At 45.3% G+C, this 23,380-nt stretch overlaps 3 protein-coding genes; 1 reads left to right on the forward strand and 2 right to left on the reverse strand.

Moving 5' to 3' along the window:
* Positions 1 to 6,423: 6,423 nt before the first annotated feature.
* On the reverse strand, positions 6,424 to 9,938 carry GSTUM_00005211001 (uncharacterized protein). XM_002837225.2 has 5 exons: positions 9,501 to 9,938; positions 8,684 to 9,325; positions 8,169 to 8,522; positions 7,770 to 8,104; positions 6,424 to 7,714 (listed from the first exon to the last, which is right to left on the reverse strand). Exons 1-5 carry the CDS (start codon positions 9,538 to 9,540, stop codon positions 6,851 to 6,853), a joined length of 2,235 nt encoding a protein of 744 aa, XP_002837271.1. The 5' UTR covers positions 9,541 to 9,938; the 3' UTR covers positions 6,424 to 6,850.
* A 971-nt stretch (positions 9,939 to 10,909) lies between these two features.
* GSTUM_00005212001 (uncharacterized protein) lies at positions 10,910 to 12,686 on the forward strand. XM_002837226.2 has 5 exons: positions 10,910 to 11,424; positions 11,531 to 11,573; positions 11,648 to 11,819; positions 11,890 to 12,012; positions 12,106 to 12,686. Exons 1-5 carry the CDS (start codon positions 11,374 to 11,376, stop codon positions 12,233 to 12,235), a joined length of 519 nt encoding a protein of 172 aa, XP_002837272.1. The 5' UTR covers positions 10,910 to 11,373; the 3' UTR covers positions 12,236 to 12,686.
* Positions 12,687 to 12,795: 109 nt separating this feature from the next.
* GSTUM_00005213001 (uncharacterized protein) lies at positions 12,796 to 15,386 on the reverse strand (the record flags this gene model as incomplete). XM_002837227.2 has 6 exons in its annotated part: positions 14,600 to 15,386; positions 14,177 to 14,532; positions 13,823 to 14,108; positions 13,605 to 13,694; positions 13,061 to 13,493; positions 12,796 to 12,900 (listed from the first exon to the last, which is right to left on the reverse strand). Exons 1-6 carry the CDS (start codon positions 14,755 to 14,757, stop codon positions 12,796 to 12,798), a joined length of 1,428 nt encoding a protein of 475 aa, XP_002837273.1. The 5' UTR covers positions 14,758 to 15,386.
* Positions 15,387 to 23,380: the final 7,994 nt, after the last annotated feature.

The following is a 23,380-nucleotide window of genomic DNA, read 5'->3' on the forward strand; positions in this document are numbered from 1 at the left end:
AAGTGCAATTCCTTTGATCTCCTTTTTTCCTTCTTCCAAGGCTTTTCTTATTGCCTGGATTGTTTTACCTTTCTCGTTTGCGTTCTCAATTCCTCTTTCCTCCTTTGATGTGAATTGGATAACCTCCATTGCCTCGAAGTAGGTTTTTGGTAATAGGGTTCGTGTTTTTTGTTTGATTCTTTCGTCTTCTTTCGTTTGTGGTTTGTCGCTTGCAATCCTTGTGAGAGCATCTGGCTTTCCACTTTCTTTGCCTGGTCGGTATTCGATTTTGAAGTTGTATTTGCTGAGGTGTTCCATCCATCTTATCTGGCGATCGTTCAGTTCTTTCGTAGTTATGAACGGCACCAGGTTCTTGTGGTTGGTTAGAACGCGGACTGGATAGTCGTTGTTCGAAACGTATCTTCTCCATTCTTTTAATGCTTGAACTATTGCTAATAGTTCTTTGTTTGCAACATAGTAGTTGCACTCTGCGGGGGTCATTGTCTTGGATTGATAGGACACTGGCCTCTATTTTCCATCGTCGCATTGTTGCGATAGTATGCCTGAGCATACATATTCTGAGGCATCTGTTTCGATTATTGTCCTTCTGTTTGGGTTGAAATGAACCAGTATGGGTGCCGATGTTAGATGCATTCGTATTGCATCATATGCTTTTTGTTCCGTTTCTCCCCATTTCCATTTCTTGTCTTTCTTGGTTAGGTTATAGAGTGGTTTTGCAAGCCTACTAAACCCCTCTATGAACCTTCGATAAAAGTTGCAGAATCCCATAAAGTATTGAACATCTGTCTTGTTGTTTGGTTTGGCCCAATCCCATATGGCTGCTGTTTTAACAGGGTCGACCTTGACCCCACTTCGATTGATGATAAATCCAAGGTATTCTGTTTCTTCCTTATAGAATTCGCATTTTGTTGGTTTGATCTTCATTCCTGATCCTTGTATTGCCGCCATGATATTGCTGATATCTCTTTGGTGTTGTTGTATGTTTTCCGAGTATATGAGTACATCGTCCAAGTATACGATGCAACATATATTGAGGAACTTATTAAGTACCTTGTTGATCCATCTCTGGAATGAAGTCGGTGCGTTGGTTAGCCAGAAGGGCATAACCAAGTATTCGAACATTCCGTATCTTGAGGCGAATGTAGACTTCCATTCGTCTGGTGCCGTGATGCGTATATTGTGGTATGTGTCTTTGATGTCGAGTTTGGTGAAGTATTTTGCTGATCGTAGTCTGTCTAGTGCTTCTCCAATCAAGGGTAGTGGATATCAGTCCTTCTTGGTAACTGAATTGAGGGGTCTGTAGTCCACGCAGAGTCTCATTTTTCCGTCTTTCTTTTTGACGAATAGTATTGGGGATCCTCCTGACGCGAAAGAGTCTCGGATCCATCCTCTCTTTAGGTTTTGCTCGATGTACTTCCTAAGTTCTTTGAGCTCTGCCTCCCCTAGGGGGTATAACTTCTTATAGGGAATCTCTTTTGTCTTCCCCGTTTTTTCGTCCTTGTCCTGCTGAATTTCGTGGTCAATTCCTGGTCTTCGAGGTGGTAGCTCCGTAGCTTCCTCTTCTTGGAATAGATTTGTGAATTGGTGATATTCTTTTGGAACCAATTCTTTCCATCCTTTTTTGCTTTGGTATTTCTTGTCCTGGATTGCTAGCTCTGTGCTGGTGTTGATTTTTGCTAGAACCGCTTTTTCCTCTTTGTATGTCCATTTGAGAATTCCTGTTGTATCTCCTCTTTGATAATATCCTCCAAAGGCTTGTGCTGTGATCTCTTTGATCTCAATTCTTTTTGTTGTATCGTGCTGGTTTTGGTCCGTACTTCCAAATCCCTTATTTCCTCTTATGGTTTCTTCCAGTTGATCTACTTCATGCAGATCTTCTTAGTTGATTTTTTCGATTATCAACTGTGCGATTCGGTTCCCTTTCTGGACTTGGTAGTCCTCTTGAGCTAGGTTGGCCAGGACCACTTTGATTTCACCGGTATAGTTGACGTCGATCACTCCTGCCATGGTCATGAGTTGGTGTTTGACTGCTAGACCACTGCGGGGTGCTATTCGTCCATAGGTGCCTTCTGGGATTCCAATGGCTATTCCCGTTGCTATCGTTGCCTGCCCGTTGGCAGGTATCTTGATTCCTTTATTGGCATATAGGTCGTGTCCTGCTGCCCCTTTGGAACTCTTGGTAGGCACTTTTGCCTCTTGGTCCAGTCTTTGTATCCGGACTCTCTTGTCTTGCCGCATCTCGGTAAACTTTTCATGTAAAGTTTCTTCTTCCGCTTCTCGTATCGGTATTGAGTAGACCACAGGTGAACTGTTGAGACATTGTGTCATACATAGTTCGCTTGTAAAGGTCATCTTGTTCTCGTTCCAATCGATCGTCGGATTCTGCTTCCGTAACCATGGCATCCCTAAGACTATCTCATGGTTCTTCAGATCTGCCACTTGAAAGGTTGCCGTTTCCCTATGGCTGTCAATGTCCATGGGTACTGTTGCCGTATGGGTTATCAGACCCATAGCGCTTGGTTTTCCATCCGCTAAGTAGACTTGTCTTGCTTTCTTCACTCGTTTGGTGTGAAGGCCGTATTTGTCGCATATTTCTTTGTCGATGAAGTCTTCAGTGGCCCCCGAGTCGAGCATTGCATATATTGTTGTTTCTTCGCTTTCTCTGTTGTATATCTTCGTTTTGATCATCACATGATCTCCATCTTCTTCTCCTCTTTGCGTGTGTAGTGCTGTGTAGTAGTTCGCTAATTTGATGGGTTTTCCAGGTCCACATCTTGGGTCTCCCAGACTACCGTTTACTGGGGACCCTCGTCATTTTCCGCCGGTGAATCCTCTGCTATCATTTCGCGGATGTTGCTTCTTTTCTGATTTTGGAAACGATTATTTCCAGCAGCTCTGTTTCCCTGGTATCCGTTGTCCGGTCGGCTTCTGCATTCTCGTATCCGATGCCCTGCTTTTTCACACCTTAGGCATAGTTTCCCATTCATCCTTCTGACGTATTCTTCCTTAGACAGATTCAGAGCAGGCCCTGCTCTTGACTTGTCTAATTTCATTGGTTCGCCTGGTGGTAATGCTCGACTTTCTCCTCGAGGTGCTTGCGGTTTGAAGGTCCCGTCCACATTCCTAGATGATTGGACCACTCTATGTACTATAGTGTTTTCCGAGTTGCTCCGAACCATGTTTAATTTGCTTTCTTTATCGATTACCCATCTTGCAAATCGTTCGGCTGTCGTATAGCGCAGGTCAGAGATTCCCCATGCCTCTCAGAGTCTCTCACTGCAGTTTCTCAGGAGGATGATGTAGAGAGTCGTATCATCAAACTCGGCCTCGTATTCCAACAGTCGACATTCGTTCCAATATGCTGAGAACGTTTGCTTTCCTTGCTGGAGTTTTTCTAGCTTTCGTCTTGCTGTTTCTTTGGCGTTAGGATCTCCAAATTGTTCAAAGAGTGTCGCCTTGAACTCTTCGTATGTGACCTATTCCCTCTGCTTCCTTCCATCTTGAAAGGGCATGATCCATTGTCCTGTGAGTCCTCTGAGTAGGGATTCCACATATGGAATCTTAATTTCATCATAGTGATCTCCGTATCCCTTAACGGCAAAATATCCCTCGCATTATGCTAAGAATATTCGTAGCTTATCTTCGGCCCCTTCATATGTGTCGGGCTCCTTTGCTTTTGGACGTTGGACATTTCCTTGCCCTGTATTTCGCGTGGCTGCAAGAAATGCCTGAAACTGATTTTCAGTCATTCCAAGTATGCTGGTTCCTGGTGCCGGAGCGGCTGGGGCCGGTGGCCCAGGTATTGCGGATCCTGACATTCTCTCGGGTCGTGGAGTTCCAGTAGGAGAGCTATCGACTGGTGATCCTTTCTCTGGGGTTACTGGGCTTGCTGCTCTTGAGGGTTCTGCTGAGACGTGATCTAGAGCGTCGCTGAATCCTCCTAGATTAAGATTTTGATTGTTGATGTCAATATCTCCTTCCCTGTCTGGGTTAAAGGATGCCGTCTTGTATCATTTGGCGTCGCACTAGGTGACGCTTTGTAATGTAACGATCCCTCTCTGGATAGTTAGTGCTTGGCGACGGGGAACGATACTTCTCTTCGTGTCTGCTTCTTTCTTTGTCTTTTGATAGCCCTAGGCCTTTGCCTACGTTGCCGATAGTACAAGACCCTTGTCTTCTACCGGAAACGCCTATCGTAAGCTTTCTCTAACTCTTCTTCGTAACGCACCCTCCTTGGCGTAACGATAACGTTGCAATAAGGATAAAGATTGTAAGGTATTTTATATTCGTTAAAGTAATAAGTAGGAAAAGTACTTAGAACAAAGCGTGAAGAACCTATCCTCCTCGGCCACTTCAGCCTCCTTATATAGTGTTCTTTCCGCCTTTAGTCATGTGACCTAAAGTGGTCACATGTGCGAAACCAAATCATAACAAACTAGTCATATGACCAAAGTGATCACATGCTCAAAACCTATGACCTCATAGTGAGGTCATGTGCAAAACTCATAAACCAATCATAATGCAATAAACAAGTCTTATGACTCGACTGAGTCATATGCACGAAACCCACGACCTCATAATGAGGTCATGTGCGAAACATAAATCATATGCACAAGGCTTACCTGTAAGGCACACTCGCAAGGCATACTTGTCAGGTGCATGTCCCATGACTCATACTTGAGCCATGTGCGAAAGCATCACAAATCCCACACATAACAAATCATATAACCCGAATAGGTCATATGTGCAAAACAATAACATACCTGTGACTCATAACTATGCGTCACGTGAAAACCCTTTCCTCGTTAAGCCATGTTCGTGACCTTGGGATACTTTCTTGAGAGCAATCAACATTTCTGAACCTTTAGACATGACTTTGGGATAGCCAGGAGAGTCAAGACTCTTAAGAACAGTGTAGAGATCTTGAATGTCAGTCAGGTGACTTGTTCTTTCCTAATTATAAGGTAATTTTAGTTTACAGATACTATACTAGATTGTAAACAATTACCTTTGCCTTTTGACAAATTTTCCATGCAGAATCAGGATGAACTTTCAAGCATTGTGAAATCTCAATCCAGGTTTTATCGGTAAAAATATGGAGGATGAGGATTGCACATTGAAGTTCTAGAGATATCTCTGTTGCTTCTCTTGTTCAGCCCATATTGATAAATTGGAAGATTATAGCTTGAAATCAGAGAAAAGTTTGGCTTCAGAATTGGCTCAATAGGCAAGTAGAGTCTTTCCGGTGACAATAACCAGTATGCACATTCAACTTTTTTCTATTTTGTTGGCAATGACGATATCTCCTAGTCTTTACAAATTGGTTGCAACATGATACTTTTGCTTATCTGACTTCACGTGACGAATATATCTATCGGCCGCGCTCGTAGATCTGCCCCTCCCTTCAAGAGCGAATACCCCAGTATTTCACAGGCCATTGGTTCCCGCCGAAAGAACGGCTGAGGGGGGAGGGTGTGTGGAAAGAGCGGAGGATGGCTTGGCCATTTGGTTAAAGGGCCACCCGAACGCTGTCGGGGTACCGACATACTATACCAGGTATCAGCTAGCCAATACGGGTGCCTAGAAGTCAGTGAAGGCGATAGCTATGGGGGAATACCCACCCTTTAACTACATTAGCATCTTTGAGTCTAGATGCGGTGCCTGCCACGTCCCAGTGAATGCCTTGAGCCATCTGGAAAAGCAGCACTTCTGTACGAGAAAGATACAACGGGAATCGTATTGGCTCTGTGAGGCTCCTGCACCGGCAAAAGGGGAGCCATTGAAAAATATTGGAGCAAGGGTCCTGTTGGGCGCACCGCCCACTAACGAATGGTGCTTGGTTGGCAGTGCTGAAGGAGGCCCTGCTTGCGGGAGGATTCTACGGGATTACGGAACGCCCTCGAAGCATTCTAAAAAAACTGTCAAGGGAGCTTGTCTCCTGATCTCATCACCCTATATCACTCGATGTGGTTTGATAGTGCCAAAAATGATCAGTAGTGCAAGGGCTTTCCACCCAAGACACCCATGTGTTCACGACCTTCCAACTGCTGATCTAGTGAAGCAATCCAAACCAAACATTCACCTATATACGAAAAAAAAAACTCTGGATTTTACTTTCAGACCTTTCAAAACCGTGTCTAAGCTGGCTGAAGAACTGTCAAGAGAGTTGTGGTCAGCACATTAGTCTTGGCATACCTGCTAGTGATTTTGTATGGTAAACTAGCGTTTTCCCTAAGTTTGAGCTTCAACTTTACAAGTACAATATCCCATGTCAAGGTAGCCAACAATTCTTTACTCGGGTACATATGCAACACGATAACTGAGACCAACTTTCAGAGGTCTAACTTAGGACACAGTAGCTTCGAGAGAGCGAGAGAGCGAAAGAAAGGAGATGTTAACTTACATGTACTCCGACAACCCCTCTTTATAAAAAAGGAAAGAACCGAAGAAAGCTGAAGGAGCAGGAGAAAGAAATAGCCAGTGATAAAAATGAAACGATGATGCGCAAAAAAGGAAATTAAGCAAGAATAAAAAAAAACCTCAAAAAAACACCCTTTCACTGTAGTAAAAGAAAGAAAAAGGAAAAAAGGAATAGAAAAAAAAAACATTTTAACCCGATATATACAAGAAAGTAACCGATCATCACGCCTTCATTAAAAATGAATAATTCGGTCAGGAGGGGGACTTGCTTCCAGACCCTTCAGTAGCTACCATACGAAAGAAAGAGAAAATAAACAAAACACGACAACAAAAATTCAACAATTAAAGATATATAAAGCCGAAAGCAAATAAATCGATCAGAAGGTATCATAAGGAAAGGAACACCACCAAGGCGAGTATACCGTGACTATTACTTGCTAAACTTGATAGTGACCATCCTATTATCCCGATCATCCCCTACCTCATCCAGAAGATGTATTGGTTCCTCCCCTCCTCGTAAAGATATACCACTATCATCGTGACCAAGCTCGTCCCCATTATCGATCAAGTCCGCCTCGACAGAGACACGTTCCTCCTCAGCACCTACATGACCGCCACCAATGTGTATCGATGATTCCGAAGAATGGCGAAGGAATCCGCCTCGCTCGGCCAGCCACCCCATCCATTCGTCTACCCAGCAACGGACGACCCACCAGCTGCCGAATGATACAGCACCATTGGTTGTTAAATCCCGTAGGGCCGCAGATGCTGCGGCACCAAGGCACAAGTTGAAAAGTCGTGGGTCTGTTCCCGGGAATCGGTGAGGGAGGTAAGTTAGGAATTGTGTCCACCGGTCTAGGACACTTTCCGTGGATGCTGAGCCATCTTCTACTTCGGGGATTCCATTCACAGATGTCGAAGGTGGCTGTAATAGGGTGATAACCTCAGTTTGCAAGATTTCTCTCACTGTTGCAGAGCCACAGGGCAATTCACGGTCCACGATTGTTTGTGCGTTGACATAGTCTTTCCAGTCTTTGACCATTTGCTCTCTATCGGGAGGATTTCCGAGAAACCTAGCTGCTGCGTGCGCGGCGTCGTTTACGCGCAGCAATCGGTCTAAGAGACTGGAAAATATGCTAGATGGCACGATCTTTGCATCGATGACATGCTGGGGTTGGACAGCAAATGTCATCGAGATGTGGGACGTTAGGTTTGTAGAAAGATGTCGAAGAGCAGTCACAACGAATGGAGGCACCACTTGCAATGCTAATGGTGAAAGCAGTCTTATCATTTCCTAGAGAAAATGTGAGCATAGTCAATAACGAGTACAGGCAATGGATCCAATCAACCTTGTACATGACCCAGTCAGACTCTCGAATCCAGGAAGCAATCGAGGGTTCGCCTAGGAGCTTTTGGACAGGAGTGGTCAGTGTGCCGTGAAAGGAAATGAAAAGCTGATGAAACTGTTTTAGCCGCATATATCGAACACATTCTATGAGCGAGGTACAATGAGATCTGTAGATAGCTGTGAGAGTAGCTGATATGTCAGGGTCTGTTCCGGGCGGTGCGTATAGGTCTATGTCGGGGAGTTTAAGGATTTCATTTGATGATAGGTTATCTGCTTCATTACGGGAGAAGTATAACTCGTTTTGCAGGAATGATGACAATTTCATTGATAGAAATGCTGGAAGCTTTATACGAAGAATTTTTGATGCTGTTTTGAATTGTTTTTTGTACGGAGTTACTACTGAAGGGCGGAGCCGAGCCGTTACTCATTCTGCTATCTGTCAGTAACTTAGACAGCAAAGGAGCAGAAGGGTTGAAGACTTGCAGATGATCATCCCCAGCCGCTTGCGCGGGTGGTTCCGATCCTGAGGCGGAACCTGAACCTTGCAACACTTTGGGGGATGACTGCTCGCCTGCGAGGCGAATACCACAGTAATGGTATTTGGATTGTCCACGGACTCCAAGTCTGCGTGTCTTTATTTCAGGAAACATGAGACGGACCAGCTTTCCAAAAGACGCAGGGTTCAAAGGTTTAATGCGTTCATTAGCACAGATACCAACGTAGCGGGCATATACACGATTGCGAGGGACGGCGACTGAGGCATCCGGGACTCTCTCGCAGTTCTTTTGCAACCTAGACGAATGGAGTTAGCTTCCAATGTGCGTAAATCGGAGCTCCAAGGGTACAGAAGGTAGCTACAACAGGGGCAAAGGGCTTGAAGGCCTGCTATCGGACTTATAGGACCGATAAAGTAACCGCGGAGTGGGCAAGGGGAAACATACCATCCCAGGCCGTAAACCTGCCTTGTCTTTTCGGCGGACGGTGTGTTCTCATCATTTCTGACCCTCCTAGCGAGCTCATCCAATGGGACTGTTTTGTTTTCCTCAGCTAGCCGACGAAGTTCGGCATCACTGTCCTCAACGATCGCAGACCCCCGTTTTGAATTCCTCCCAGACGAGGGACCTGCATTCTCTTCTTCCTCGTCAACAATCATCCCAGAATCAAACTCACGGCTCTCTTCATCCTTGGGCACACGATCCTGGCTAAAGTTTGGAATTTCTGAGACCGGAGTGGTTGGGGATCTAAGCTCAGGCAGGGGGGCCTGTTCCGGGGGGCTTCCTCCAAGAGCTGGATCGATCGGAAAGGCAGTGTTTGTCTGTGGAGAGACCTCGAGGGAGGTGCCAATGGGGGGTTGTATTTCAGTTATCTGGTTGTGGGTCATGACAAGCAGAGATGGGTGGGTCATTGGATGGTTCTCGCTGTTGTACGGCTCCTGGTTGTATTGTGGCATCCCAGAGGCAATCCGGGGATGAGCATTAGGATGGGGAGTGCTTGAGTTGGAGGCAATCGAACGGGACCTAGAGCGTACAGTCTGAGAATGTCCAGAGGAATTGGGGCCTTCGATGACGAAGAATGTGAGAAACGAATTCAAACCATAAGTTTGTTGCCGATTGAAAGAAACAGATACAACACGAGAACGAATAAGGGAATGAATGATTCATGGAGCGGGGGATTCAATAATCAGGGAGGAACAAAGGAAACCATCAAAAATAAAAATAAAATGAGGAATTACCATGAGGCAAAGGCGAACGGGATCCAGAAGAATCCTCCATAGCCAAAAAGGACCAGAGAGATGTTGCTGATGAAGTTGGTGGGGCAACAGTGGGAGGAGGGGTGGCAGTTGTTGTTTCGCAGTATGTGTGGAGGTGGTTGTCAAGACGAAAGTAAACGGTTGTTGTTGTGATGTTGATCCCTCACGTCAGGATAGGTCGAGGTAAAGTGTTGACAAGAGGGCGCGAAATGGAAGGATGAGATATCCACACAAGAGATTACCTGATAACGCTACAACGCAGTTGACAGAACTGGAAGAGATGAGAAGAATGGCCAGAAAAGTTGAGAATTCTTTGGTGTTTATCGAGGGGACGTGTTGTTATGGTGGCCAAGGCACGCAAAGCGAGCAGGTTGTTTTTCTCTTCTGCTTCTGCTTCTGCTTTCGTGAGGCCAGAGAAGGCGAGCACAGAAAGGTTGTTTTTGGAGATGGGTTGTCGCCCGGACAACGCCAGGGTTTCAAACTTGTAACGGAGTGTTTTCGGTGCTTAGTCATGTTCCGATTACTTTATTGTCCGTCCCTACGATGGGAAAGAGGTGAAGAGAAGAAAGCCCTTTACAGTAACTTAGCATCCAAGTTAAGCACCTATCACAAGGCCCGGAAATCGGGAATACTGGAAGGGGAATTATATTTTATTTTTGGGAAGAAGCTGGCAGGTTTGATACCTGTAATGGGCATCATAATAATAATACTGGCATCAGTTTTTCGCCGCACGGACACAATATCTTGCTTGCTTATATAAGTATCTCATTTCGGCTCGAGGATGGCTCTTTTGCTCGTTCCGGTTGGGGGAAAAATAGGGCAGGATATCACCAGGAATCGGCGTGATTCAGGCGCACCCTCGAGGCCATCACAAGGGCACAAATACCATATACGGTACGAGTATGATATCGTACTTCCTTTTATTATCTACCGGTAAGGGTGATAGCTGTTCGAAACAAATTTGACCGCCGTTAGACCACGGTACCGTACACCGTCACAGGGTAGACCAGATACTCGCATCGTGCTTGACAACGGTACGATATGTACCTCAGTTACCAAAAATTGACGTAATTCGCTGGGTGTCGGTCGGCATTGCATCAACAACGCAAGCCACCGACATGCCAGCAACAGCAAGCAGGAGAAAACAACTCGTGAAGCAGGATCCAACTTTAGTGAAGCAGGCAAGCAAGCAACTCACCATCTTTTTATTTTATTTTTCTTCCCTCTCCGCCTCGCTGCATCAAGAGAAAATTTCCCGTAGCTCAATAGGAAAAAATAAAGTACGGTAAAATAAATAACACCTATTATGATACTCGCCCAGTAGAGTTGGTCAACGAACTCCTCAACTAACTCTCCCCGACTCCAAGGCCACCCTGTCAATCCAGGATTACCGCCTAGGGCATTCAGACCGGATCCTCCCCATTCCATTCTCTCTGCCTTTCCTTTCTATCCCGGACCAAGCTACCATATTCCCTTATCCAAGTTAGAAGGGGACCGTCACCTCTCCACTGTACTTAGCCTACTCTACGAGTACCGGTACTGCCTTTACTGCCCACAATAACTTTTTTGCACCCTCAGCATCATCAGAGCCGTCCCTCCCCGATATCGCCCACCCATCCATCTTCTCTCCTCTTTCCTCTTCCTCTTCCTTCTTCCCACTTAAATCTCACAGCTCTCCCTTTCCTTCCTTTATCTCTCTCCTCTTCCCGATTCTTCTCATCTCCCTCCATTCTCATTATACGCGCTCCCGTTGGAACTTACCCTTCCGCTGAAGCCTAATTCTGCAACTTTACCGTTACCCATCATCCCCCACTCCTGTGTCTGGCTCCCCCTTCTTACGACAACCATATTCGACATGTCTTTCCAAGATAAGGCCCAAAATCTCGTCTCTCAGCTCGATAAAGAGGTTTGTTCTCCTTCTCGACAAGCTTTCCTCGTGACCCCCTGCTCGACCCCTCAACACCCCAACTCCCTTGGTGTATGGTTTTGCTTATCTATCTGGCCTGACGTAGCTCTCGAAATACCCTGCTCTTAACAATCTCGAGAAACAAACCGGTATGTTACTGTAGAGAGACTAAATCGTCTTGTTCTATCAAATTTGGCTCACAGTTATGCTCTTATCCCTTCAGGTGCTCCTAAAGTATATGTTGTCCTCGGACTTGGATTCGTATACTTTTTTATGATCTTCATCAACTATGGCGGCCAACTCTTGACAAATCTCGCCGGGTTCCTCATTCCCGGTTATTACTCACTCAACGCACTCTTCACCCTCACCAAGGTTGACGATACACAATGGCTTACGTAGGTGTTGATCCTCCTTTTTTCCTGCCATAGTTAAAGTACCTTGCTTCTAACCCTGATGCCGCATTAGTTACTGGGTTGTATTTGCATTATTCAGTGTGATTGAGTCTGCTATCTCTGTTACCTACTGGCTACCATTCTATTACGTCTTCAAGTTTGCTTGTATAATGTGGCTTGGTCTCCCTCAATTCGGGTATGCTTCCCCACAATATTCGCTGCGGAACGCAGTTCTCTTTTTGTGTTCGGCCCTGTTTTAATGCTAACAATTGATTCCCTGGAAAAACAGTGGTGCTCAACTTATCTTCCGTTCATTCCTCCAGCCTATCTTTGCCAAGCAATTTACTGGCCGTGCCAACGCTGCATCCTCTAACCTCCGTGCAAAGGCTGATGTTATCTCTGCTGATAAGACGTTGTAAAAGGCCAAACGATACGATGCTCACTCTAATGCAACGCAAGGCTGCCGGTATGACGCATGCGCACGAAGACACGATGGCCAGCCACTGGGTTTATATTTTTATTGGGTTTATTCTCTTTTAGTCAAAAGTCAACGTAGGCAAAAATGGGATCAATGAGCGGTTAATGATCTTTTTTTCCTTTTTTTCCCCCTCGCTTCAAGGGTCTATTTCCTTGGTATCTTATTTCTTTCTCTTCCTTTCTTTTCCTTCCCCACCCTCCCTTTTTTTTTTTTTTTTTGTAGAGTCCGGCTTTGTTCTATAGTCTAGGGTTCCCTTGGTTCCATTTGCGCGCTTGGCCCTTTTTTGTAGGGAGATAATGCAGCCGACTTCTTTGAAAAGAAAGACAGCCTGGGGAAACGATTTCTCTGAATTGAGAGGAACGGAGAGAGAAAGGAAAGCCTTGCATTTGCAACTATTGATACGATACGTAATACCAGTACCTCAAGGCGCGGGAATGGGTCTTCAGAAGAACGGGGGGGAGTATTTAGAGAATTATAGAGCAAAAGGAAAAGAAAGGTGTCTCAAAACCAAGACGCAGGACTGTCGTCCCCCTCGGCAATGAATTCAAAATTTGACGAATATACCAAAGCGCTGAAAGCTTCTAACTCCTTTTGTTGTTCAATAACCTACCCAATCATAATTCGTTAGCAACGTTGAGCCTACCAAGACCTCACACATAGCCTTGTTGTACAATAAAAACACTGCAGTGTTGTCTGGCGTGGGACGAACGGATCGAGGCAGGCGTGGGATAAAATCGGGAGGAGAGGAAAGGGAGAGAAAACATACCTGCAAGTACTCATTCGGCACTCCACTCCCAATCAAATGCCCCAGTCTCGTGAGCACAGCGAGCACACTGGCAAACTTTGTCGTCGCAGCATCACTCTCCATCAAAGCCCTCTCTTCGTCACCATCGCGCATAGGCGTGATGCGGTTCTCTGCCGTTATGACGGGCGGCAGCGCCATGTCCTTTTGCTTGAACGCTCCATCAGCGAGTTTCTCCAGCAAGAAGTCGAAGCCAGCGTCCAGCATTTTGCGCATCACGGCCGAGGAGTTGGGAGAGTCTATGAGGTCCGAAGTCTCATCCAGGAGGCGGCGGAGAGATGGGGAGACGATGTCAAGGTCTTCGCCCTCGGGGGTTGCGGCGATTCCGGATTCGGCCAAGACTATGGCTTCGTCAGAGCGTGGGGGGAGGAGATATGGAAGCCAGATACTGGTGGGTCTTGTGTGGTTAGCTTCCTAGATGGGGATTTTGGGATGGGTCTCCAACGTGGGGGAGCAGCTATCGTGATTACGATTGGGATGCAAGATGGGAGAAATTGGGCTTGTTTACCTGGGTCCGCTCTCCGCCTCGATGATCTTCCGGGTCTCGATGATTAACTGTTTCATTTGCCCTAGTGAGATGGTGTCCCTTGCTGTCCATCTTTAGATCCGGGCTTGTCAGTTTTTATTTCAACCTTCAATCATCGTAGTAGAGCTGCCCCCTGTCATGCATTGAATGCGAGGAGTAAGTGAAAAAGAAAGGAAAAAAAAGGAAAAAAAAAAACATACGAGGCGGAAACCTCCCGAACAGCTTGATCGACCTTCTGAAGCAGTCGTCGCCACCCCTGGTTCAGTAACCACCAAGAAAAGGTCAGGTATTGCTGGTTAGTTGCCATGTCCGTTCCATAACCTCTGGTCTCATGATCTTCGAGGCGAATTGTGGGCTCGCCATCGCGGGCCGATAAGGTGACTACGGAGGATAGGTAGTTTTTACGGCCGAGGAGGTTGAGTTGGACTCTGGTCAGTAAATTAAGGAGGGTGAGGGTGTACAGCAGAGTGAAGGACCGTGATAAAGCTAGATTAGGCGCAATCCCATTAATCTGCGGCTTGAGAATGGGTGTAGGTACTTTGTGGAAAACCTACAGCTAATCTTGATCTCGTCCCAAAGCTTCACCCTTGACTTCTTTGCCGGCTTCTCCTCGCCTTCTCTCTGCGGCATCACGTACGACTCCGAGGCGAAGGATTGCACCGATTGCGCATCGTCGTCCTTACCTCCGGACGCAGTAATAGCCGTCGAAGCCTCGGATGCCGCATCAGTCGGTATGCCAGTTCCTGCAAGAGTTCCGCTCTTCGCGATTCGCGCAGCCTTCTTCTGCTGTAGCTCCTGGGTCAGTTTCTCAACGGGCAACTCCTCGAGAATCAATTGTGTAGCCGTAGGGAGTAGCGCTTGCACGGTGAATGTGCAATCCTCCTGATTTTGTTCAAACCGCCGGCGAAGGCTTCACTCCCACCTCCGTTAGTATTGGCGAATGGAATTGTCGTCAAGGGAAAAGGGGGAAACATCACTTTTCACGGGCTATCCGGTCACTGGACATGCGCTCTCGGGCATCCGAGAGCTTCGATAAGACATAATTGGTGACAAGGTAGCCAGCGCCGGCAAGACCGACGCCGATAGCAAAGTTCCTGCGGTTGCGTCTGAAAAAGTTTCGTGTTGCTGTAAACATTTGATTTTCTGGATGTTATGAGGAAATGACGTTCCTATGCTCTCATGGCGGAAATGAGAAATGAGGTAGAAGGCCGGGCTGCAGAATGGAGAAGGAGGAAGGGTGAAGAGTGAAGGCGAGGTTCTGGGGAAGTATGATACCGTAGAAGCTAAGCGTCTGCGAGCGAGTGCGAAACAATTGGCTCGAGACTGAGGGCAAGTGATTAGATGGAACGAGGCGTGTAATCAATCTGTATATCCAGGAGGTTTTTTTTTTTTTTTCCTGTATTCACCTTCCACTTAACCAACCTCTTCTTAGCCCTTTCACCCTATTTGCAGTACAAATTGGAGAGTGATTTCTGGATGTTCGCCTGTCAGGTTGATGAAATGCAGGAGCAAGGCGTGTTGATCTTGGAGAGTAGGTGTACCAGTGGTAATTTGTCGGTAGGAAGTGACCGCTGTGCCAAGCCAGGCACAGGAGGAGGAAAACGAGTTTCTCCAAAACACGGTCCGGCACTTGGGAATGGAACGTGACAACCAGTGGCCGAGGCTCCCGAGCAGTGAGCAATAGGGGGATTTCGCAATCAAGAATTCGGGATCGCTATCGTTGTGATGGGCTTGTTTACTGTGACAATAAGCAGATGGGAAAAAGTGGGGGACTGTTCGGATGAAATGGTTCCTTTCCGTTGGCCCATACAAATGACCTTTTCCTTCCTTTGCGAAATGGTTGCTGTGAAAAGGGCCGTTCGGCATGTCCCTTCCGTTTCAAAGTGGTAGCAACAGGATGGTTGCCATGGAGAAAAATTAATACTCGCGCGGCCGAGTTGAAGCCGGGCACCTGATTTTGGAAGTGATTGACGAATGGATACTATGCCTATTCCGGACCTACTTAATACCGGTTGGTCATATATCCGTTACAGATGGAGCTTCAACCATGATAAGAAACACGCATATTTACAACCTCACTATTGCCTTATTAGAGCTGGCACAGCTGACAAGGAGGTCTATTCTCTACCTATCCATTGAAATTATTATTACCATTGTGAAGAATAACTCTCTGGAGTTTTTCGTGAAATGCGTGATACTTGTTATCAATAACCTTTTGTGCCAACTCTTCCCAGGTGCTAATTAAGATATCTTTTGCCCCATTTACAGCATTCCAGCTCGCTCCAACAAAGTTCCATATAGAAATCTCGTCTTTATGGTAGCTCCAGATTGATTCTATCAGATTTAAATCGGGGGACTTTGAGGGCCAACTGAGAATTACAATCCCATGCAACTTTCTCTCCTCCTCATCAACTCTTTACGCTGTTTGATGGTTAGTGTCATGAATGTGGCTTGGTAAGGAAAAGGTTTTCACATGACGCATGGTTATGAGTCACAGGTATGTTATTGTTTTGGACATATGACTCATTCGAGTCATATGATTTGTTATGTTGGGATTTGTTATGCTTCGCACATGGCTCAAATATGAGTCATGGGACATGCACCTGGCAAGTATGCCTTGCAAGTATGCCTTGCAGGAATGCCTTGCGCATATGATTTGGGATTAGCACATGACCTCATTATGAGGTTATGGGTTTTGCGCATATGACTCATTCGAGTCATATGACTTATTTATTGCGTTATGATTGGTTTATGAGTGTTTAAACATGACCTCACTATGACGTCATGGTATTTGAGCATGTGACCACTTTGGGTCACATGACTACGGGCAGGAAGAACACCATAAAAGGAGGCTGATGCGGCCTAGGTGGATAGGTTCTTGATGTTTTGTTCTAAGTACTTTTCCTCATCCTTGCTATCGCTTCGCCCCGAGTGTTTCTTTCGCACCTATGGTGGGCCTTGATGCCTTGGATTCTGGGGGAGATATCTCAGTTTGTGCAGTAGTTCCTAGTGTTCTTGGTATTGAGGTCTGCTTACGTTGCGTGGCGGATTACTTGCTTACTTCTTGTTTTGTTGCCTGATGGTTTCTCATGATACTGTCACTTCGAGCACTTCATCATGGTTGCTTACAAGCCCCTTTCGGTAAAATGTCTTTGGCTTCCTGTCTATTGTCTACTCACAGGTTTCGCGTTCGATTGGGGGGATTGAATATTGTATTTCGGGGGATCACCCGTGTTATTCTTTGGGCCAGCTCATGTTTCTTGTTGGGCTTTAATGGAGTCCTTAGTTCTCTTGATACAAAATGCCCTTAGGTTAAACTGATGACCATCCCAAGTTCAACTCATTATGCCGGCCGCATCATTCCTCGGGTGGCAGGGCAGTACCTGCCTGGCCCCTCCACGTTACAATTTTGTTTCTACGGTTGGAATCCTACGATATTGTTTATCACCATTCCCTTGGAGTTTTGTCCTTGCGGCATTTACGATGATTCAGTTAGGTATCTCCTCCTCACCTCGGTGGGGGTGGCTTTGATCCTAAAAAATCTTACCCTCTGCAGTGGTTTTTCATTTCTGCCTGGAGTGGTGTGGGACGATTGGGTGCCAGACACTCGTGTTGTCTGTGTGTTTGGGTGGTTCAGTTATGGATTGTGGTTGGCGGCTTCACCTATTGCAAGTAGGGCCTACCTTCTGTTTGTCTGCTCCTGTTCGTATGCACTCCCCCTTCATGTCGCATTGGTTGGCGGTGCCTCTTGACCGTTGTTCGGTTTGTACTTGTTGCTGGACCTGTGGGCCTGGCTTCGGCTGGCTCTGCCTACTCTTTCCCAGCTTGGTTGGACTTCGGTTCAACTGGATTTGATGGTGTGGCTGGTGCCAGTGCCTTCGAGTATTGGTATTGCCTCCTTTGTGGCTCCTGGCTATAGCTAGTGGGTCCTCCTCGGCTACAAGGTGCTGGAGGTTGGGGCTCTGTTGGTGTGACCAAGATCAGTGGCTGCCTGATGGAGCTAGGTACAGGCTGTCCGATAGCTATCGGATGGTTGATCTGTCTGAGGGGCTGGAGGGCTGGATGGGCTTTGTAGCGTCCAGTGTGTAGGGCTTGGGGGAGGCTGACTGGGGGGGGAGAGGCACCTGCGAGCACTGATCAGGCCTGCTTGAGGTTGGGTGAGGCATAATTAAGTGTTTCCAGTCAGACTTGGGCTGTTAGGCAAAGCTGCTGAGTGCTGTAAAGCTCCCCGATGGACTGGCTGGCTGATGGCCACCTGTGCAGATAGTGGGTTGCGACCACCTGGTTGGACTTGTTTGAGTGTTGCGTGCTGGGCTTTGTGGGGTTTGTTTGGTTTTTTAGGTTTGGCTATGGGTTTGGCAGGAGGAGGCATGACACTACAGGTGGGAGATAGGCCCCACTGATCTTTGTGGTCTGTCACCACCTCTATGTATTTCTTTTGTTTAAATGTTGTTTTGTTTGGAGGACAGGCAGTGGGTACAGGTCCTCCTCACCAGTACGTTCTTCGGAGGCAACTGGCAAAGTGGGTTCATAGGGTCGACGGCCTGGCATGTGGGTACGAGAGGTAGACATATTAGTTACCTCCTTCCTGCTATTGTATCGCCTGTAGGTTTAGTTTAGTTTTTATTGGTTTTCTACTGTGGTGGGGATTTCGCGGGATGGTGTTTAGACCGGGTGGTAGTATTTTATGTTTTTCGGATGAGGAACCTGGTTGGGTTGATCTTTTGCTCGGTTTTGGCTACGCTTAGTGCTGGTTGGCTTCATACCAGAGGGGCTACGGACTTGGACCGGGGCGGGCGCTGGGTTGTTGGATGGCCTTGTAATTAGTTTCTGTGCAAGCATGATACGGGGATGGTAGGTGTGGGGCCGTAGACTTAGTTAGCTTAGAATTAGTAGTATACTGGTTAGCAGTATCCCTGTACCGGTGGGGGCTCGTCATATGCCAGTGTTGGTAGTACGAGTTTAAATAAAATTAGATTGAATTCTAAGTACTTTTCCTACTGATTACTTTAACAAATATAAAACACCTTTACAATCTTTATCATTATTGCAACCTTTATTGTTACGCCAAGAAAAGCTCTTCACGAAAGAAGAGTTAGAGAAAGCTTATGATAGGTGTTCCTAATAGAACACAAAGGTCTTATACTATCAGTAACGTAGGCAGAGGCCTAGTACTATCGTAAGACAAAGGAAAGAAAAAGAAGAAGAAGAGAAGTATCATTCCCTGTTGCTAAGAATTAACCATCCAAAGAGGAATCGTTACATTACAAAGCATCACCTAGTACGATACCAAACGATACAAGATGGCATCTTGCAACCCAGACAGGGAAGGCGATATCGATATCGATGATCAAAATCTTAACTTAGTGTGATTTAGTGATGCCTGAGGTCACGTTTCAGCACAGCCCTCAAGAGCAGCAAGTCCAGTAACCTCAGAGAAAGGATCACTAGTCTATAGCTCTCCTATAGGAACTCCACGACCTGAAAGAATGTTGGGATCAGCAGTACCTGGACTACTGGCCTGAGCCATCCCGGCACCAAGCACTAGCATACTTGGAATGACTGAGAATTATTTTCAGTCATTTCTAGCTGCAACACAAAATACAGGAAAAGGAAATATCTTATGATCAAAAGAAAAAAGAACCTGATACGTACGAAGGGGCAGAAGACAAACTACGAATATTTCTAGCACAATGTGAAGGATATTTCACAGTGAAGGGTTATGGAGAACACCATGATGAGATCAAGTTTCCCTACGTAGAATCTCTACTAAGAGGACTCGTGGGACAATGGATCATGCCCTTCCAAGATGGAAGAAAGCAAAGAGACTGGGTCACATATGAGGAATTCAAGGCGACACTCTTCGAATAATTCAGAGATCCCAATGCTAAGGAGACAGCAAGATGAAAGCTGGAGAAACTCCAATAAGGAAAACAGACCTTTTCGGCATATGGGAACGAATGCTGACTATTGGAATATGAGGCAGAGTTCGATGATGCTACCCTCTACATCATCCTCTTAAGAAACTGTGGTGAGAGACTCGGAGAAGCATGGGGAATCTCCAACTCGCATTACACAACAGCTGAACGATTTGCAAGATGGGTGATCGATAAGGAAAGTAAACTAAACATCGTTCGAAATAACTCAGAACACTCTATAGCACACAGGATGGCCCAGTCATCCAGGAACGTGGACAGAACCTTCAAACTGCAAGTAGCTCAAGGTGAAAGCTGAGTATTACCGCTAGGCGAACCAATGGAGTTGGACAAATCAAGAACAGGACCAGCTCTGAACTTGTCAAAAGAAGAGTACACTAGAAGAATGAATGGGAAACTCTGCTTGAGGTGTGGAAAAGCAGGACAGCGGATACAAGAATGCAGGAGCTGAACAGACAGGGGATACCAAGATACCAGAGCTGCTAGAAACAATCGCTTATAAGCGCAAAAAAGGTAGCAACATTCGCAAGATGATAGCAGAAGATTTACCGGCGGAAAATGACAAGGGTCCCCAGACAACGGTAGTCCGGGAGACCCAAGATGTAGACCTGGAAAATCTATCAAATTAGCAAACTACTACCTGGCACTACACATACAAAGAGGAGAAGAAGACGGAGATCATGTGATGATCAAGACGAAGAGATACAATGAAAAACACAAAGAAACAACACTATATGCAATGCTCGACTCGGGGGTAACTGAAGATTTCATCGACAAGGAAATCTGCGATAAATATAACCTCAATACCAAGGAAACAAAGAAAGCAATACAAGTTTACCTAACTGATGGAAAGCCAAGTGCAATAGGTCCTATAACCTATATGGCGACAGTATCTATGGACATTGACAGCCATAAGGAAACAGCAACCTTCCAGGTAGCAGATGTCAAAAACCATGAGATAGTCCTAGGGATGCCATGGTTACAAAGACATAACCCAATGATCGATTGGAACAAGAACAAGATGACCATCCCAAGCGAACTGTGTGTGACATGATGTCTCAACAGTTCACTGGTGGTTCACTTGACACCGATACGAGAAGCGGAAGAAGAAACTTTGCATGCAAAGTTCGCCGAAATACCGCAAGATACGAGAGTCCGGATATAAAAACTCGACCAAGAGGCAAAGGTACCTACCAAGTATTCCAATGGGGCAGTACGACACGACCTGTATGCCAACAGAGGAATCAAGATACCTGCCAACAGGGAGGCAATGATAACAACAAGAATAGCCATTGGACTACCCGAAGACACCTATGGATGGATAGCACCCAGTAGTGGTCTAGTAGTCAGACATTGACTTATAACCATAGCAGGGATAATCGATGCTTACTATACAGGTGAAATCAAAGTAGTCTTGGCCAACCTGATTCCAGAGGACTATGAAGTTCAGAAAGGAGATCGAATCGCACAGTTGATCATCAAAAAAATCAACAAAGAGGATCTACATGAAGTAGATCAACTAGAAGAAATCACAAGAGGACAACAGGGGTTTGGAAGTACAGACCAAGCCCAGCCTGATAAAACCAGAAAAACTAAGATCAGAGAGATCACAGCACAAGCCTTTGGAAGGTACTATCGAAGAGGAGATACTACAGGGATTCTCAAATGGAAATACGAAGATGAAAAAGCGGTCCTAGCAATGATCAACATCAGTATAGAACTAGCAATCCAAGACAAGAAATACCAAAGCAAAAAGAGATGGAAAGAATTGATTCTGAAGGAATATTATCAATTTACGAATCTATTCCAAGAAGAAGAAGCTATAGGACTACCACTTCGAAGACTAACAATCGACTACGAGATTCAGCTGGACAAAGATGAAAAGACGAGAAAACCAAAAGACATTACTTATAAGAAGCTATACCCACTAGGAGAAGTGGAACTCGAAGAACTTAGAAAGTACATCGAGCAGAACCTAAAGCGAGGATGGATCAGGGACTCCTTCGCATCAGAAGGATCTCCAATACTATTCGTCAAGAAAAAAGATGGAAAAATGAGACTGTGTCAACTACAGAGCCCTCAATTTGGTTATCAAAAAAGATCGATATCCACTATCCTTAATTGGGGAAGCACTAGATAGACCACAATTAGCAAAATACTTCACCAAGCTTGACATCAAGGATGCATACTACAATATACGCATCAAGGCAGGAGCCAAATCGAAGACTATATTCGTTTTAAGATACGGAATGTTTTAATACTTGGTTATGCCTTTCGGGCTAACCAATGCACCGGCTTCATTCCAGAGATGGATCAACAAGGTACTCAATAAGTACCTCAACATATATTGCATCGTATACTTGAATGATATACTCATCTGCTCAGAAAACATGCAACAATACCAGAAGGACGTCAGCAATATCATGGCCACAATACAAGGATCATGAATGAAGATCAAACCAACCAAGTACAAATTCTATAAGGAAGAAACTGAATACCACGGGTTCATCATCAATCAAATTGGAGTCAAGGTCGACCCGGTCAGAACAGCAGCAATATGGGAATGGGCAAAACCAAACAAAAAATGGATGTCTAATGTTTTATATGATTCTGTAACTTTTATTGAAGGTTCATAGAAGGGTTTAGCAGGCTTGCAAAACTACTCTATAACGTTACAAAGAAAGACAAGAAATCGGAATGGAGAGAAAGGGAACAGAAAGCATTTGATGTAATATGAACGCATCTAACATGGGCACCAATACTGGTCCATTTTGACTCCAATCGAAAGACAATGATCGAAACAGACACCTCTAAATATGTATGTTCAGGCATATTATTGCAACACTGCGAAGACGGAAAATGGAGGCCAGTATCTTATCAATCTAAGATAATGACCCCTGTTGAATGCAACTACGATGTTGCAAACAAAGAACTATTAGTGATAGTTGAGGCATTGAAAGAATGGAGAAGATACATCCTAAACAATGATCATCCAGTCTGGGTTCTTACTGATTACAAAAACCTGGTCCCGTTCATCACCACAAAGGAATTAAACGATCGGCAGATAAGATGGATGGAACAGCTCAGCAAATACAACTTCAAGATTGAATACCGACAAGGGAAAGAAGGTGGAAAACTGGATGCTCTTAGAAGGATTGCAAGGGACAAACCGCAAACTAAAGAAGATGAAAGGATCAAACAAAAAACACGAACATTATTACCAAAAGCCTACTTTGAAGCAATGGAAGTTGTTGAATTTACCTCAGAGGAGAAAAAGGAGATCACAAAGGCAAACAAAGAAGACAAAACAATTCAGGCAATAAAGAAAGCATTGGAAGAAGGGAAAAAGGAAATGAAGGGGATTGATCTAGGGTTATGTCAATGGCAAGATAAAAGCCTATGGTATGACAGAAAGTAATGGATTCCAGAGGAAGAAAAGATAAGAATGAGCATCATACGACAACATCACGACATTTTAACAGCAGGATATAGAGGAAGAGCTAAAACCACAGAATTCATCATGAGGTTATTTTATTGGTCAGGACTGTATGAAGATGTCAAGCGATACGTCGAAAACTACGACATATGTTAAAAGACGAAAACTGCTAAACACACATCCTATGGATTACTGAAATTGAGGGAAGTTTCCAAATGACTTTGGGAAACAATTACTATGGATTTCATCACGGAATTACCTCCATCAGAAAAATGCGATAGTCACCAGGTCGTGATGGATCGCTTGACCAAAATGAGTCATTTTAATCTGGTCAGAAAAGATATAGACACTAGGAATTTTATATAAACATTCTTCTGAGAAGTTAT

This window comes from Tuber melanosporum, assembly GCF_000151645.1.
Source record: "Tuber melanosporum whole genome shotgun sequence assembly, scaffold_18, strain Mel28".
Lineage (NCBI taxonomy): Eukaryota > Fungi > Ascomycota > Pezizomycetes > Pezizales > Tuberaceae > Tuber > Tuber melanosporum.